This window comes from Barbus barbus (assembly GCF_936440315.1).
Source record: "Barbus barbus genome assembly, chromosome: 35".
NCBI classification, from domain to species: Eukaryota; Metazoa; Chordata; class Actinopteri; order Cypriniformes; family Cyprinidae; genus Barbus; species Barbus barbus.
In genome coordinates, this window is record NC_136763.1 from 26,671,149 (window position 1) to 26,689,358 (window position 18,210).

General features: G+C 41.2%; 2 protein-coding genes across 2 annotated transcripts; both read right to left on the reverse strand.

Annotated features, from left to right (window-relative positions):
- Positions 1–434: 434 nt before the first annotated feature.
- On the reverse strand, positions 435–3,777 carry LOC306855114 (EEF1A lysine methyltransferase 3-like; the record flags this gene model as incomplete). The annotated part of the gene is made up of 3 exons (XM_079393564.1): positions 435–766; positions 974–1,085; positions 3,634–3,777. 3 exons carry the CDS (start codon positions 3,775–3,777, stop codon positions 435–437), a joined length of 588 nt encoding a protein of 195 aa, XP_079249690.1.
- Positions 3,778–5,122: 1,345 nt separating this feature from the next.
- Positions 5,123–17,743, reverse strand: LOC306855047 (25-hydroxyvitamin D-1 alpha hydroxylase, mitochondrial-like). Its single transcript, XM_079393457.1, has 9 exons — positions 17,437–17,743; positions 16,365–16,555; positions 14,371–14,567; positions 13,663–13,863; positions 12,633–12,796; positions 10,644–10,810; positions 10,473–10,554; positions 8,718–8,915; positions 5,123–5,915 (listed from the first exon to the last, which is right to left on the reverse strand). The coding sequence occupies exons 1-9, from the start codon at positions 17,632–17,634 to the stop codon at positions 5,802–5,804; spliced, it is 1,512 nt and encodes a 503-aa protein (XP_079249583.1). The 5' UTR covers positions 17,635–17,743; the 3' UTR covers positions 5,123–5,801.
- Positions 17,744–18,210: the final 467 nt, after the last annotated feature.

An 18,210-nucleotide genomic window follows, 5' to 3' on the forward strand; every position in this document is an offset into this window, starting at 1 on the left:
AAGGATGACAGCAGAGAAAATCAGGATGCGTGCTTGAAGAAGGACGAAGCTGTTGGGCAGCTCGACAGATGCTGTGTGTGAGACATGCAATGGTTCATTCTGATGTCTCTTTGTTTGAAAATATTTTAATAACATGCAAGCGTGCACTTAATTTCCACATGCATTTCTGCATGAGCTGCATAATTTTTGTTGCACAAATAGTTTTAATAGAGGCTGGATTTGTCAAATAATTAAAACTGAGCTCCAATACTTATGACCTGTACAATCAATCAATTAATGAATGAATGAATGAATGATCAAATATGGATAATAAATCACTTGCTATTTATCTGTAGCACTCACAAATACAGAGTACATATTTAAACCTCCCAGCTCCAGATATAAAAATAGACTCTGATACGACATGCGGTTTGGAGGATGGATGGATGGACGGCTCATCTCAGAGCAGCTTTATAAATATTGATATTGTTCTCAGGATCTCTTTGCACGAGCTCCACGCTGAACATCTGTGGTAACATGCGGTCGTAGAAGTCTTGAGCGCCATGTTCTCTGCGCATCGTTGACGCCAGGTAGACAACAGCCCCATCCTGGCACAGATGAACTAATGTGTCCAAGAGAAGAGGGAAGGTTTCTGGCAGATAGACGATATCAGCGCCCAGCTGGAGGAGAATAGGCTGTGGTCCAGGCCCCACGCCAGCGCTGACACAGCGGGGGCCCCTGAGGGCCATTCTGAGAGAGGCGTGTTCGCTGCAATGTACCTCTCTATCTGAGAAACAGCAGAAGGTAAGTCTGTGATGGTCACATGTGCTCCTAAAAGACATATACGAAGATTGTCTGTGAGTAAGAGACTGCTTTACACTCTTCCTGATAGCAGTGAAAGTTTGGTTGAGTGAGAGATTTTCAGCTCTCCTTATGTTCATGTTGAGATGAAGTTTGAGAATGTCAATTGCACAGACATAAATCAAAGCTTTACCTAATCGTGCAGCCACTATGCCAACCAGTCCTGTTCCTCCGCCCAACTCTATGATCCGTGTCCCACTGAGATCCAGAGACTCACTTTCAAAGAACTGACATAAATGCAGAGCCTGTGATAAAACAAGGTAAATGACTTACAGTGCCCTCCGCTAATGTTGGCACCCTTGGTAAATGAGCAAAGGCGGCTGTGAAAATAAATCTGCATTGTTTATCCTTTTGATATATATTTCATTTAAAATATTCACAAAATTCGAACCTATTATTTAAGTAAAACAATTGAAAGTGGGGAGAAAATCTCAGGATGAAATAAAAGTTTTTTCTCCAATGCATGTTGGCCACAATAATTGGCACCCCTAGAAATCCTTATGAGTAAATTATCTCTGAAGTATATTTTCATTTTTAGCACGCCAGGGTGACTAGGAGCATGAAATTGTCCAGCCATGACCTCTGTTCCACAGGATTATAAATATGAGTAACACGAAGGCAAAATTCCCTTAATCATCCATCACAAGGAGTAAAACCAAAGAATATAGTTCTGATGTGCAGAACAAGATTGTTGAGCTTCACTAAATAGAAAGTGGGTGTACGAAAATTGCTAAAGCATTGAAAATCCCCATTTCCACCATCAGGGTAATAATTAAGAGGCTCCAATCAACTAAAGATGTTACAAGTCTGCCTGGAAGAAGACGTGTCTATATCGTCCTAATGCACGGTGAGAAGGAGCGTTTGAGAGGACAGAGACTCTCCAAGGATCACAGCTGGAGCATTGCAGAGATTAGTTGAATCTTGGGATCAGAAAGCCAAAAATATATCAAACATCCCCTACATCACTACATGTTGTTTGGGAGGGTTTCAAGAAAAATTATCTTTGCTCATCCAAACTCCTGCATATTCAGTTGTCAGACACGACTGGAACTTCAAACGGCACTGGCTTCTATGGACAGATGAAACTGAAAAAAAGAGCTTTTTGGCAGCAAGCCCACCAGATGAGTTTAGTACAAACAGAGATAAAAAAAAAAAAGTACCCCATGTCCACGGTTAAATATACTGCTGGATCTTTAATGTTGTGGCCTGTTTTTCTGCTGGAGGTCCTGGACATCTTATTCAAATGCATTGTATCACGGATTCCATCAAATGCCAACAGATAAAATATCTAAACCTGACTGCCTCTGTTAGAAATCTTATAATGGGCCATGTTTGGATCTTCCATCAAGACAATGATCCATAAGAAACATCAAAATCAACACAAAAATGGGTCACTGAGCACAAAATGAAGCTTCTGCCATGGCTGTCCCAGTCCTCTGACCTGAACCCTACAGAAAATGAGTGAGATGAACTGAAGCTGTGAATCTGAAGGATCTGGAGAGATTCTGGATGAAGGAATGGTCTCTGATCTCTTATCGGGTGTTCTCCAAACTCTTCAGGCATTATAGGAGAAAACTCAGAGCTGTTACTCTGGGAAAAGGACGTTGCAATAATTGGGTGCCAATAATTGTGGCCAGCATGAACTAGAGAAAGCATTTATTTCACAATTAGATTCCCCCCCCCCCCCCACTTTCAATTGTTTTACTTCAATGATAGGTTGGAATTTTGTAATTTTTTTTAAAGGATAAACAATGCATATTTATTTTCACAGCTGCCTTTGCTCATTTTTACCAAGGGCACTGTATGTGCCTAATCCATGTAATGGGATTTATTTATGGATTTTAATTTAGATTTACAATTAAAATGTAATTCTAAAATATTTAATGGTAGGATTTTCATGTCACTGGCATCTGCTGTGCATGAACTGATGAACAGACAACTTCACATGTATGTCGATCAAATATGAAAACTGCAAAAGCAGTGTAATGTCACTGTTAAAAGGTTAGTTTTTGGTCGACTGTATTCAGCAGGAGGTTGAGGTTTTTGAATTATGAATTAAATGAGGAAATTAAAAAAGTGAGTGATATCAAAAAAGTGATATCAGCATCATATGTAACATGGCAAAACAGTACACGCAGGTCAGTAGAAAGCTGCTGTCATTAGGTTTCTTAAGCCACATGAGAAATAAATGAACTCATATGAGCAGTTTGTCCACCACTGACGAAATAAACATTTCCTGGTTAATTTAATTCATTTATATCAGCAGTTAACAGATGCAGGTGAATGCTTTTTCTTTGTAAAAAATGCTCATCTTTTACAGATTATGAGCACAGCATGTATGCCCAAGAAAGACGACGAGCCAATGAGAGTCGTCATGGGGCGTGGCGACGCGTTAGCCCCGCCCCATTCCGCAGGCTGGAGGAGGGGTTTGTGTATTCTTCAGTCGGCCACAGTGAGTTTGAGACTCTTGTGTCCTTATAAGGCATGCTCTGGCTCAAGCAGCTTCATGTTTTCTAAATATCCTTATTTAATGCGGGTTTCAAACACATTCAAGTATTAGTTAGTTCACAGAAATATTCAGTTCTGCCGCAGCAAAACTTTGTTTATGGTCAAAGTGTGCGCAACCAGTCTGTTATATTATATCATGTAAGACCTCCATACACCCCAAATGGGTATAGGCTAAGTAAATAAATAAAAACAATTTATTTGGATACAAGACACTTTTTGTGTTTGTTTTGTCCTTCATTGGTCTATGTATTAATGTATTAGACAGATTTATTCTTCACTGCATACAGGATCTGCTTGCTGTATTAATAACTCACGGAGGCCCAGACTCGCGCTGTAATCCTGCTGAAGCCTGATGTTCAGTCGGTGAACTCTGGAGCTGTTATCTGTGCTGAACGACTCCTCGAACAAACCATCTTCTGCTAGGAACATGTGCGTCTCCCATCATGACAACAGCTGCAGACACGTTTACGTCCCTGAGAGAAAGTCTTGAGTACGGAACGCCAACAGATCCAAAAATCTCCAGCAGTTCTCTTGTTTTTCTGTGATATAGTTTCATTTATCTGCTGACAGCCGGTTTATGATCATGAGGATGCATTTCCCTCTTCAGTAGAAACATTGCAGGCCTATGTGAAATACAGTAAACGGTGTTCAGATTATTTATATGAAGTTTATTAAGCTATTCTGAAGTAAACAGGTAAAAGAGTAACTTTGATATTGTTAGTAATGTCAAGATGAACGCTTCACTTTCCTTGATTCGCTTCAAATATGATCAAATTTAGTCTCAATCAAATCTGATCGTCAGACTTCTGAGGAGCGTTTATTTCTTCATCTCTCAAGCAGCATTGCATTATATGTTTGGATCATTTCAATCTCATCTTACTGGAGAAATAGAGTGACCGCTGATATTTAGATCATTTTATGTCAGTATCTGCTATAAAGATCTCAATGATTTACATTAGCCTATAAAGCATCAGTATTTCATCATGTAGGCCTAAATATCAGCATATTCATATTTCTGATCAGTTTTAGTCTCTGAGTAAAATTGAGCTGTTTTTTTTCTTCTTCCATATTTTCACTATAAGACTATATGAGATATAAAAGCCTGATGGATTAAATATGTAAATATAAATTATTTACTTCATATTTTATCTAAAGCTTCAACTAATGGTTCTAATGATTTGCTGACTGTTATTTCATATGTCAGGCTTTACAGGGTAAATCTTCTATGATATTAAGATCTTCAACAATCTTGCACCACAAGATGGCATCCTTCCATCAGCTGCTGTGCACGGATGACTCTGTGATTGCTACACAAACACTTACAGGAATATGATCGCACTGTGTTTGGTGCTGCTCTCAGTTCAAACTACCAAGAGATGAGCTTTGGACTGATTTCTTTGCTGTTACAAAACAAGTTCCAGACCACTAATGTCAATGAATGTTCAATCTTGACTTGGCCATCAGAGCAGGCTTTAGGTTTGAGGACACTACAGAGCCAAGTGTTTTTAGGAGACTGCTGGTTTCCCAGTATCACGGGTTCAGAGCACACGCTGACCCTCTGAACGCTCGCTGGGGAAACCCCACAGCAAACACAGCCTGGCCTTGTGTTCATCAGGAACAGCACAACCCTTCTCAGAAAACCTGTTATTAGAGTAAGCAGGCTTTTGTGGAATTACCGTGGACTAAACTATAGGAGCGAGCCAGAAAGTAAAGTTAGTTTTTTTGTGCACTGTTAATAAAAGAGACTTTATAACCAGAGACAGCAAATGCATTTACCTTTAAAGTTTACTCAAAACAACATTTTTATTCAATATAGAAAAATTGTGCGATTAAGTAAGCAATCATACTGCATGTAGTTTCATCAGCAATTTTTCAAGTCTGATATTTTTCCTGAATATATATGGCTGATCTTATGTCAGTTCAGAATTTCACAGAAGATCAACCATATGTGAAAAAAAGCACTTTATGGACAGTGGCATGTTTCTCTGTATGATTACTGAAGTCTCAAGGAGATGAGTCTGCAGTGGCTACAATGAACAAACTGGCAAATTTCAAACACAATAGCACCAAATCTTCATTTTCTAATAAAGACCATGAGCACGAGCTGCTCCTCATTTGTTTTGCACACAAGCGTCTATAAATGAAGAGATTTTTTCAATCTTTCTAGTCTCTATGTTGCGTAACGAAGGAGCGCAGCGGCTCTTCATGAAGATCTGCAGCATGATCTGTTCAGCTTCATCCAGCAATGGACACCTTCAGCTTCTCTTGCACTCTTTTCTGGGTCATGTCACATGGGTAATGAATCACAGGTTAGTTCTTGAGCTGGTATCTGCTCAGGTAAGGGAGTCACAGGTGCTGGAGACCGGCTCCTGCTGCAGACATCCCAGTGTCCTCCTGGCTCTCTGTGAAGGACAGGGTCAGTTCTGTCACACCCGGTCACTTGGACCGTCACGTCAGCGCTCGATGAAGCGGAGGTTGATCTGTCTCTCGGGCACCAGAAGAGTTCTGGTCATCGGCCGGACCGGCTCGCTCTCCTCCGCCGGTTCCACGTTAAAGTGCATTAAAATCTGTGAGAAAAACAAGCCATGCATCAGAGGTATAGTCACGACCTTATGATTAAACATTACGAGCAGTGTTGGGGGTAATGTAAGTTACGTAATCAGATTTTTAAGTAACTAGTAAAGTAATGCATTACTTTTTAATTTAGAAGATAATATCTGAGTTACAGAATCAGAATCAGAATGAGCTTTATTGGCCAGGTATGTTTACACATACAAGGAATTTGTTATAGTGACAGAAGCTCCACAGTGCAACAGAAAGACAGCAACAGGACAGGACACAGATAATAAAAGAATAATATATAAACATACAAATAGGCAATGTACCAAACAGCAAAAACACAACATATAATAAAGACAATTATGTGTGTACAGGTCTGATATGTGCAAATTTGAAATGAAAAAAAGTATGTGTGGTGAATAAATAATGTATGACAGTGTTGTGTGTTCTGCGTTTTATTGTCAAGTGTTCATGAGATGGATTGCCTGAGGGAAGAAACTGTTCCTCTGTCTGGTCGTTCTGGTGCTCAGAGCTCTGTAGCGTCGACCAGACGGCAACAGTTCAAAGAGGGAGTGTGCTGGATGTGAGGGGTCCAGAGTGATTTTACCAGCCCTTTTGCTCACTCTGGATAAGTACAGTTCTTGGAGAGTGGGGAGGGTTGTACCAATGATTCGCTCAGCAGTCCAGACTACCCTCCGTAGTCTTCTGAGGTCAGATTTGGTAGCTGAGCTGAACCAGACAGTTATTGAGGTGCAGAGGATGGATTCAATGATGGCAGAGTAGAACTGTTTCAGTAAGTCCTGTGGCAGGTTGAACTTCCTCAGCTGGCGAAGAAAGTACAACCTCTGCTGGGCCTTCCTGACAATGGAGTCAATGTGAATGTCCCACTTCAGGTCCTGAGAGATGGTGGTGCCCAGGAACCTGAATGACTCCACTGCAGTCGCAGTGCTGTTCATGATGGTGAGTGGGGGAAGAGCAGGGGGGTTTCTCCTGAAGTCCACGATCATCTCCACAGTTTTGAGCGTGTTAAGCTCCAGGTTGTTGAGACTGCACCAGACAACCAGCTCCTTAACCTCCTGTCTGTAAGCAGACTCGTCACCGTCCTGGATGAGGCCAATCAGTGTGGTGTCATCTGCGAACTTCAGGAGCTTGACAGAGGGGTCTTTAGATGTGCAGTCGTTGGTGTAGAGGGAGAAGAGCAGTGGGGAGAGAACGCAGCAATCTACAAGATCTAAGATGGCGCCGCAGATGGCAGCTACAGTGCTTTGCTCTTCAGTGTTTGTACAGTTTTGTTTGTTTTTCCTGTTTTTTGTTTCTCAAATATGATCAGTTTTACCAGGGATGACCTGCTGAACATTCAGCAGAACACACCACAAAATCTTTTACCGGATTTTGACTATTCGGACGTTTTGCTGGACATTGTAGTTGGCGGAGCAGTAGCTCTGGTCAAATGCTTCAGGAGGCGCAGATGGCGGGGGAAGCGAGCCGGCGCGCTTGTGAAGCTTCGTCAGGCTGAAGGGCAACATACCGGACAGCGTGCTACATCTGGCTAACTTCACGCGGCGGGACGTGCTTTTACATCAATGAGAGGTGGTGTACAGATGTAACCGTGTTAAAGAAGATGTGCTGTTCAGATCTAGAAACGCTTTTCATTAACTGCAAGCCGTCCTATTCGCCACGGCAGTTCTGCTTGTTCATTCTCGTGAGTGTCTACATTCCACTGCAAGCGAACATGAGATCAGCTTTACAGAAACTCGCTGATATGATCACAGACACAGAACAAAAACACCCGGACTATGTTTTAATCATTCTCGGGGACTTTAATAAAGCAAATCTCTCCCGTGAACTACCAAAATACAGACAGCATGTTACATGTCCCACCAGAGACAGTAATATATTGGATCACTGTTACACAGCGATAAAGGACAGGATCACTGTTTGGTTAATCTCATACCGACCTACAGGCAGAAACTGAAATCAGCTAAACCTGTATTAAGATCTGTTAAAAGATGGACTAATGAGACAGAGCGGGTTTTACAAGCCTGTTTCTCTCTCACTGATTGGACTGTTTTTGAAGCTGCCGCAAACGATCTGGACGAGTTCACAGAGACTGTAGCATCTTATATCAGTTTCTGTGAGGATATGTACTTTTTAAAATAAGTAACTCCAGTTACTTTGTTTCTCATGTATTGTCTGACAGCTCTCCTTTCCTAATGTTTAGAGAAATCAGGAGTAAGTGCAGAGGGTTGTGTGTGAACAAGTAGTAGTTCTAGACTAAATGTCAACATGCATTTACTCATCTCACCTGCACAAAACAGATTCAGTATTCCTTAGAATGAATAAAAACAGTGAAATGCAAACTCAGAATATTATACAAACCTGCAATAATTAAATATGTTAAATCAGACAAATATCATTTATGTATCTAATCCTATTTTAATAACCAGTGAATTTACATTTCCTTCAGCCTGAGGCGTATTCATTTCCCTTTTGGTATGAAAGAGCTTTTGCATTTGTAAAAGAAGAACTTTTATATATATAAAAAAACAAGCAAGCCCTGCCCAGATTTAAAACTTTAAAACGTAACACATTACTTTACATAAAAAGTAACTTAAGTAACATAATTAGCTACTTTTTAAGGGAGTAACGCAATACTGTAATGCATTACTTTTAAAAGTAAATTTCCCCAACACTAGTTACGAGGTCAAATACATACGCACGGATGAACTTGACAAGAAGATCAACAACATGTATTTAGAAAACCCATGGGGTGAATTTTAATTTCATGCACGTAAGAATAGTTGAGATACCCGAGCCAGCGCCAGGTGGACCTCTAGTTCAGCGATGCGCCGGCCGACGCAGCTGCGCTTGCCCACTCCGAACGGCACGGAGGCATAGGGGTGACTGCCCTCGGAGCGGCTCAGCCAGCGCTGCGGGACGAACGTGTCCGGATCACTGAACTGCCGCGGGTCACGGGACGTGGCGTAGTGGCACAGAGTGATCAGCGTCTGTGAGGAACGAGCAAACGCAGACCTTCACGTCAGCATCATAATGCTTCAGTTTACACTCACAATTGTCATGTAAGGAACTTCTTTGTACATTTGATCAGAATTATTGCACTTTCATGTAAGCACAAATCGAGGGAACATCAACTCGCATGCATGTTTTAATTTATTATATTTAGTCTTTATAAACAATATAAACAAACACTCTCTACACTATGAAGAAAATTCCCTGCCGAAAAATACAATAGATTACTACAAATACCCTTACAAACATTACAAACATCAACTTTTACTCATTAAAATCATTAAAAAAATGTTTTTTTTTGGTAGTATGTTTTGGGACATGTTCCATTGGGATTTATTGGTTTTAACAAGCCACCAATAGAAGACGACCAATTACCAATAGAGACCCACAAGGTTCATTACAATTTCTATTAAAACCAAGACAATTCCCATTATAACCAGTAAAACTACTGTATTACACATTTTGTGATGGTGTCTATTGTTTTGTTTATTTTCAGCAGGGAAAGCTTCTCTCAAAAGCTGTCAAATTCCTAAAATATTCATAATATTTAAGTCTCTATTTTTAACACAACAACAAAAAAGCCTTTGTATTGTGGCTCGGATGTTGCATAAGTGCATTTATTCAGCAATATCCCAGATCCGTGTTTGGATTTATTACAATTCGTCATGTGAAGGAATGATGGCAGATTTACGGCTGTGTGATGAAACATAGACTGGCTGTGTTACGCTTTCATTTTGAGCAGAATATCTCAATGGAGAGCGCTAAACTCCAGCTTACATGTTTGCTTTGCAGTTGCCAGGTTGTGAAGATTAAGTGAAACTAGTCAGAAAATGGATCCATTTAAAAGAAAAGCTCTGATTGGGGGATTTAAACTCTTGACATCTGGCAACCGTGTTACCATTTATAATGCAAATGTCAGGATAAATAACCACCCAAGTGAAAAATAAATATACTAAAATGTATTTGAAATACATTTATTTCATACCAAGTACACTACAGATACATTTACATATTTATGTGCTTAAGAAAAATACCCTGCATTGTAGTATACTAAACTGGTAAACCTAAAGTCTGCTGAACTGGAACAACTAATTTTGTGCTTAATGCACGTTAATTGTGTGAAAATAGTGATGAAGTCCAACTAAAGATATACTGAAGTATATTTGATTGTGCTAAAGTGTACTTCAGGTCTACTTTAAATATCTTGCATTTAAAGATATTATTCAGAGAACATACAATCCTCATCAATAGTGATATTAAAACACATTTTAGGCTTAATGTTAAGAAATGTGCATTGTGCACAAGTAGTACTCCAAATAAAGTTTAATTATCATTTTTATATCAGTAAGTCTCGAGTGATATGTCAGTAAAAATATTAATAGATTTGAACTATCCTTAGTATGAAATAAATGTATTTTAAATGTATTACTTTTTTACTAGGGAAATAGGCAAATATTGCACAATTATGCTTAATTAATTGAGAGAAGCAATGCATCACAGTTAGAGTATGTGAGTGTGTTGATGGAAGTACTCACGTTTCTCGGGATGAGGTATCCTCCGACGGTTATATCTCTGTCTGTGATGACTCTAGCGTTGGCTGGAATCACAGGATAGAGCCTGGGAAACATTCAATGCTTAATTTGATATAATGCACAGGATGAACTGTGTTTGATGATACGAGTGAAGGCTCAGAGCTCTCCTCGTACCTGAGGATCTCCTTCATCACGGCCTTCATGAGTGGCATGGCAGCCACATCACGCGCCTCGGGGACGCTGCGGCCCTTCATCACGCGCTGAACCTCGTCCCGCAGCGCCGCCTGGACCTCAGGGTGCCGCGAGAGCTCGTACAGAGACCACGACAGTGTGCTGGAGATCTGGAGCACACCAATACAGTGTCAACACATCCTCAAAACAGATATTACACCAAAACATCAGTGTTTACTGTTCTCCCAGGATGGAAAGAAATCAGATAATCATGTCATATCTTGCCACACCACAGTCAGAACTCCCCGATTCAGCTTTCATCACAAATCTAGTTTTCTTTTGCCTTACTCTGTTGATGGAATGACCTACCTAACTCCATCCGGACAGCCGAATCCCTCACAGTCCTCAAGAAACAAGCAAAAACTCATCTCTTCCCTGAGCATCTCATAAATAAATACATATGTTTCTATGCCTTCACTTCTTCTGTTCTCTTATTAGCCTTCATCCCTTCCTTGTCCTAACTTGTACTAATTCGAACGATGACTGAAACCTTGTATAACAGGCATTTCTTATGTTTATTGCCATCTTATGATAAATGACTTGTTGTATTCCTCAATTGTAAGTCGCTTTGGATAAAACATTATCTGCCAATTCAATAACTGTAAATGATTTCAGATGATTACTGTTCACAGAAATGCTGTACAAAAATTAGATTGAAAGGTGAAGTCAGTGTGTTTTTGGGTTACACTTTATTTTAAGGTTTCCTTGTTATAGTGTAAATACATTTAAGTCCCAAGTAATATTAATGAACTATATGTACTTACTATATGGTTAGGGTTAGGATTAGGGTTACTTGCATGTAATTATGCATAATTTATTGTTATTGTAATAGTAAGTACATGTAACGTGTAACAAGGACACCTTAAAATAAAGTGTTACCTGTTTTTGTTAACGCAGCACTGGCCGATATCTTGGTCTGGAGGTCTGGATGCAAAAGCAGTAGATTTTGATTAACAAGGTGTCAGGGTTCTGTCACTTCAGTCTAGTTTATTCATGGTTTTGTGACGGAGCCCTGACACTCCCTTCTTGTCTTGTTTTCTGGTGAGCGCGTGGCTTCGAGTGTGTCTGCGTGCTCTGTTTCATGTTGGGGCGTGGTGTTTGGATCCCGGCACTCCTGTCTTGTTCAGACTCAGTTCTGGTTTTGTGTCGGTGTCCGGACACTCACGGTGTGTGCGGTCTCGAGTTTGCTCGGGCTGTGCGATCCTCTGTGAGTGTGTGTTTTGTTCGGCACGCGGTTCAGCTTTTTCGTTGTGTTGTTGCAAGCAGCTCGTTCTTCGACTGCATGCTTTTTCTTGTTTCGTCTTGTTCTGTGTGGCACGCAGCTTGTGTTTTTTTCACTGGATGCGTGCTTTCATGTTTGTCATTTTTTGTGAACATGCTGCTTATAAGTCTCCTCATTAGCTGCGTGTTCGTGTCCTGTTTTACTTGTGTTTTTGTTTTGTGTGAGCACATGGCTGGTCTTGTTTACTTCTGTGCCATGTGCTCTCATGTTAATTGTCTTGACCCCACCCACCTTGTTTCCTGATTATTGGTTAATTTGCCCCACCTGTGTTTTCTCGTTACCCTCCTCATTTGCTCCCTTTATAATCTTCTTGTGTTTGCAGTCCTGTGTCAGTTCGTCGTCGATGTTACCTTGTTTGAAGGCCTTGCCAGTCTGTTTTCCCCTATGGGGTAGTTTTTGTTGTTTATTTAATTTTTTGTATTAATAAAGCCCTTTTGCCTCCTGCATTTGAGTCCTCGCTCTATCCCTTCACCCACACCTGACACAAGGCCATTGAAAGCCTGCGAAATGTCTAAAGTGTCTTAAGGACAATAACTATAATGCAACGTTTTTATAGCTAACTAAAAATAGACCATCAACGGATCTTTCCGAAGAGTTACTTATTTCTTCAGGTGTGAAGCGTTTTACTGGAAGTGATGTGAGGTTCATACCGTGTCGACGCCAGCGAGCAGCAGCTCGGTCACGTTGCTGTACACAGATTTCAGAGGAACTCCGGCCTGAGACAGAAAATAGGTGAGGTACCGTCCCTCTAGACGCTCTCCTCGCGCCATCTTCTGCCTCTCCTCCTCAAGACGCTGGTCGATGTGCCCTTTAGCTGCGGTGACAAAAAGAGTTTCAACATCTCCAACATCATAAACCTGTTATACAACCACAACCACAGTCCAGATGAAAAACACTGTTTGAAGTGTCAGCTATAGAAATTTGTATTTTATATACTTTATAAAACACTACAGGAGTAGTTCTGTTCAGCCAAAACTGAAAATGTGCAAGAAATATGCTCCCCCTCAGACCATCTGAGATCTAGATGAGTTTCCTCATCATATTTCATCACTTGCAACCAGTGAAAAGTGTTCTGTTCTGAATCAGGAGAGAAATCTGCACAGATCAAGCAGGGTTTACAAGACAAAACAGCTCTAAACAAATATGTGTCTGGATTCTGATGTGAGAGACAACAGGAGATGCACTTTTTCACTGGAGGAAGCGTTATTATGGACTTGTATTTTAGTCAAAAACATCTTAATGCTGGATTTGTTTCAGCTTTTGTCTTCTCCAGATGTTAACTGGTGGACTGGAGTGGTGTGGATTATTGTGATGTTTTTATCAGCTGTTTGGACTCTCATTCTGACGGCACCCATTCACTGCAGAGCATCCATTGATGAGACACTGATGCAGAGACACATTTCTACAAACCTGATGAACAAACAAACTCATCCTGATCTTGATGGCCTGATGAGGAGCACATTTTCAGCAGATTTTTCTACAGCGAACTATTCCTTTAATTTCCCAGAATGCCACTACCTGTTGAATTTCACTGTTTCACTTCAATTCAGCTTTCTGCAAGTTGTGCTCAATTCAATTTCACACTCATGAATTTAGAGATGCAGTGAAGTGCAGATGCAGGTTTTTGCCTGGCCATGGTTTCATGTTCACACAAACCTCCAGCAGATTCGTGACACTCACCGAACTGGAACATGTAGTCCCAGCAGCGGCAGAAGGTGTCCCAGGGTTTGGGAAGCAGCCGGTGGAGCCACTGAGGCATAGCCATAGTGAGGAGCGTCATGACAAACATGGTGTTGATGGACTGGATGAAGCGCTCCGTCTCCACAGGAACCACCGGGTCGAGACAGCCGATCCTGGACTCAAACAGCACAGACGAGATCCCTGGAGGAGGAGCAGAAGACAGGAGACCTCACTTTGGTTTCTGCAGGCTTTAAGACTTTTTAAAACCAAGGAAAGAATGCCATAGTTTTATGACTTTCAGCTTGATTTAAGATCTTAATTAGAAGAAGCATGAATTAAGATTTGTTAATTTTTTAAATACACTCTTAGAAATAAAGATGCTTAAAAGGTTCTCCACAGCGATGCCATAGAAGAACCATTCAGTCAAAGGTTCTTTAAAGAACCATCTCTTTCTTACCTTCTTATAATCTGAAGAACCTTTTCGCCACAAAGAAGCTTTTGTGTAACAGAAAGGTTCTTCAGATGTTAAAGGTTCTTTATGGAACCATTTAGACAAAAAGGTTCTTCTATGGCATCACGAAGCACCTTTATTTTAAATCTTTTTTACTCAGTTTTAATAAAAGCTCTTTGTACTGAGCAAGTTGAAAGTGAGGGTTAGGAGTCTTCAAACTCTTTTATCGCTTGAAGGTTTGACTCGCTTCGATTTACCTTCCAGACCGAAGCGGTAGAACTCAGCAGAGATGTCTGTGACGAGGCCGCTGGAGCTCTGCTGCGAGCGAAGCTTGAGTTTGTGGACGAGGTCCGTCACTACAGCGTTGAGTGTGCCGTCATACGCCTCCACAGCTTTCGGCCGCAGCATGTGCTTCCCCAGTAGACTACGCATGCTCTGCCACTCCTCGCCTTCACTGCAACACACACAGATCAATGCATATCAGTGTAGCGAGGGAAAAACAGGGAAAGGAAGACACTTCACGTTCAAACTCCATCTACAATGACTACTTGCAAAGTCTTCCCTCAAGAATTTCTCTTTATTGTATGTAGACACTCAATTATATATTTTGAAACATTGCCCTGGTCACACTTAAGTCAACATTTATTCAGATGACTTTCGTGTGACTTATCATGCTGTAGCTAGTATGAGTAACAAAATGCTTTCTCTGTGTCCAGATTTAACTTGCAATAATAAAAACTGACACTTCAAATCAACGTTAAATGTCAACTTTTACTTAAAAAGTAAAAAGATATCTAAATATCCAAATACAAGTAATGTGCTTTATGTCTCACATACTCTCTCAGCAAGCGGTTCATGTATTTATATAAAGGGCTATACAGCCATCTAGTGGTTACACCGTAGTATTACAGATGATAAATGGTGCATACTTTATTTAGAGGTTAATATTTAGTAAAATCCCCTTACAATATTAAAGAAAAAAAATATTGAACTAAAATCACAAAAGCATAAATATATTTTTGTTCTCATATAACTCATATGTCTTCATTGTTCATCTATAAGAAGCCGTGGCCTAATGGTTAGAGAGTTGGACTTGTAATCCAAAGGTTGTGGGTTCGAGTCCCCGGCTGGCAGGGATTGTAGGTGGGGGGAGTGAATGTCCAGCGCTCTCTCCACCCTCAATACCACGACTGAGGTGCCCTTGAGCAAGGCACCGAACCCCCAACTGCTACGTGTGTGTGTGTGTGTGTGTGTGTGTGTGCGCGCGCGCGCGCGCACACACACACTTTGGATGGGATTCTGAGTATGGGTCAGAAACTTTCAAGAGTTCAGGCTGTTTAATATTATATACCGCGGCCCCGCCCTGCAACATCAAGCCCCGCCCGCCAGATTAAATATGTTCCCGTGGCTATGTTTGGCTACTGTTACCATTAAGCTATGAAAATTTTATTTCTGAATGTTTTCCCGAACATTCAAAATATCCAATTTTTTACGATTTATAAAGGAATTTTCTTGGTTATGTGTTAACGTTAAGGAAACTTTTGCAAAGATTATGGGAATGTTGCTTTTGAATATTCTTCTGAAACAAGAAGCAACATTTAAATAAAAAACATTAGATGAACGTCCAGCTGAAACATTTCATAATTGTGTTTGTGCTAACATTTTGAGAACACTTGTATGGACCAGACAACTTTGAATGAAGGAAGCGCGTTTGTTTGTAACTTGAGAGAACCTTGCCAGAACGTTCCCTGTCAGCTGGGTCACAGTGTAAGCGACAGTATCTACAGAGTGATGCGATCACATGCATCCGTCTGCAGAAGTCACGTCACTTCAGTGACAGATGCTGATTTCAGGCGACTGATTTCATGACCAGTGATATGACCCACTGACTGATATGAGCATGTAAGTTTCATCTCGGTTCAGATGCGGGTTTCTATGATGTGTGGATCACAGTGGCACTGAAATCACTTTGATGATGCATTTTCTCAAGTCTGTTATTGTATGGAACGGTGTTGCGTGTTCATACAGCTTCAGTACAGTAAATAATTTTTCAGTTCTCATTAACCGCTCCTTTGAATTTCCTAACAGGACCTGCAGCAACCAATAATTACTGTATACGCTTCCCTGATGTGTGAGATGCAATGCATGTAAAACTGGCTCCTGCAACCAGTGTTTTAATTGGATCATAAAGGACAAGCTGCATGCATGCAAACTGCTAGAAATGCTCGTATGACTGAGCGCTTGTACCCACGCCGTCAGGAGTCCGTATCCCTCTCCGCGGAGCTTGCGGTAGTCCTTCCAGGACGAGAGGTCCGAGCGCATGGGGTGCTGGCCCTCCTGTCTCAGCACCTGCTCGATCAGCTCCGGCTCGGCCACATGAACCGTCAGGATGGGCCCGAAGCTGGCCTTCCACACGGGCCCGTACCTCCTCCTGCCCTCCAGCTGCAAACACAGTGCACTTTCATTTCAGATGCACACTATTAATTCACATCAAAGCCATTAACATAAAAAATGATGTGGACTGGTCATCAGTTTCTTAATCTGATAAAAAAAAAAAAAAAAACAAGAGAACCATCACAGAAAACGAAAACGAATGCCATTACAAACCATCAACTTTTAACCATTAAAAAATGGTTTTCTGCAGTGTGCTTTGGGACATATTCCATTAGTATTTATTAGTATTTATTTTATTGTTTTAACAAGCCACCAATAGAAGGTGACCAGTAGAAATCCACTTGTTTTCTTTCAGTTAGCACAGGTTTTGTAATTGATCCTGAAACTGATTGATTGTCAGCCGGCCTCATTGATCTGAGCTTTTGCTCAGTTTTTGAGTGAACAAAATGTTCCACAAATAACGCTTAAGGAGCATAAGCTCAGATCAGTGAGGCCTACGATCAATCAGCTCCAAAACCTGTGCTGACCGAAAGAAAACAAGCTGACAAGAACAACAGCATCCATGATTTAATGATAATATAGCATAATGAGAGATTTATAAGCAAGCAAGGCCGGACATTTCTGGCTAGGAATAGCAAATTAGTAAGATCTCCAGCACAACACAAGGGTTAAGAAAGAAAAAAAAACCTTTGTGAAACAAAAATGTTCTTACAAACATAATTTAAGTTTATTTGTTTCCCTAGCCAAAAAATGAATGCTGCTTATTTTACAGTCTTCAGTGCTGTTTTTATACAATACGATTACTGATTAATCTTAATAAACAGCATGTTTTCACTGCAGTTGAAGCAGAAGCTGTAATAAGCAAGCAGTAACGTTTCTGTTACTTCGAAAGCAACTCAGAAACAGAAATCAAGTAAGATCCCACGCACCTGCAGCTGGTGGAGGCGCGACAGTCCGCGTCTGAAGAGCAGGTCCCAGATGAAGCCCGGGGCCGAGGGTCCGGGCATCTGCTCCAGGGTCTTCACCTGGCGTGACGCAGCGGACGCGATGACGTCAGGCCAGCGGTCCGCGCACCTGAGCAGCGGAAACGCGCTCCTGCCGGACATCTTCAGAGCCTGCGGCAGCATCCTTCGCAGGACTCCCGTGCAGCGGGACTCTATTTATAGTGAGACTTCCGAGCACACCTTTCCTCGGCTCAGCCAATGGCGTGCGGAGAGCGCCGACGCCCCGCCCACCGGTCTGAGCGATACGCGGAAACCTCTTCAGATGAGCAGCAGCCGATGAATCCATATATTGATGAGTGATGAAGTAACTGGAGAGTGTATTGTCACGAATCATGAGATATTACACACACTGTCTATCCGAGCCCATGGTTTACTGACCTGCTTCAGGAGGTTATGCTGAGATCTGACCTGATTCCAGTGACCGTGGCTGATGTCCAGGGTGCTGTGTGAGGTAATATATCAACAGTACTGAGAAGCAATGGGACAGATGGCAGCAATGCAATGCTCTTTCACAGAAACCCGATGATGGAGAAGCATATCTGACACATTAGGGTCATTCCTAAAGTTTGGTGGATTTTATGTACCCATTCAAATAACACTGCATATTTTGCAGACAATGTTAATCAACTTTAATAGTTTTCCATGCATAGATGTACCCATTAACACACATGTATAATGATTTGTACTTAATAACAATAA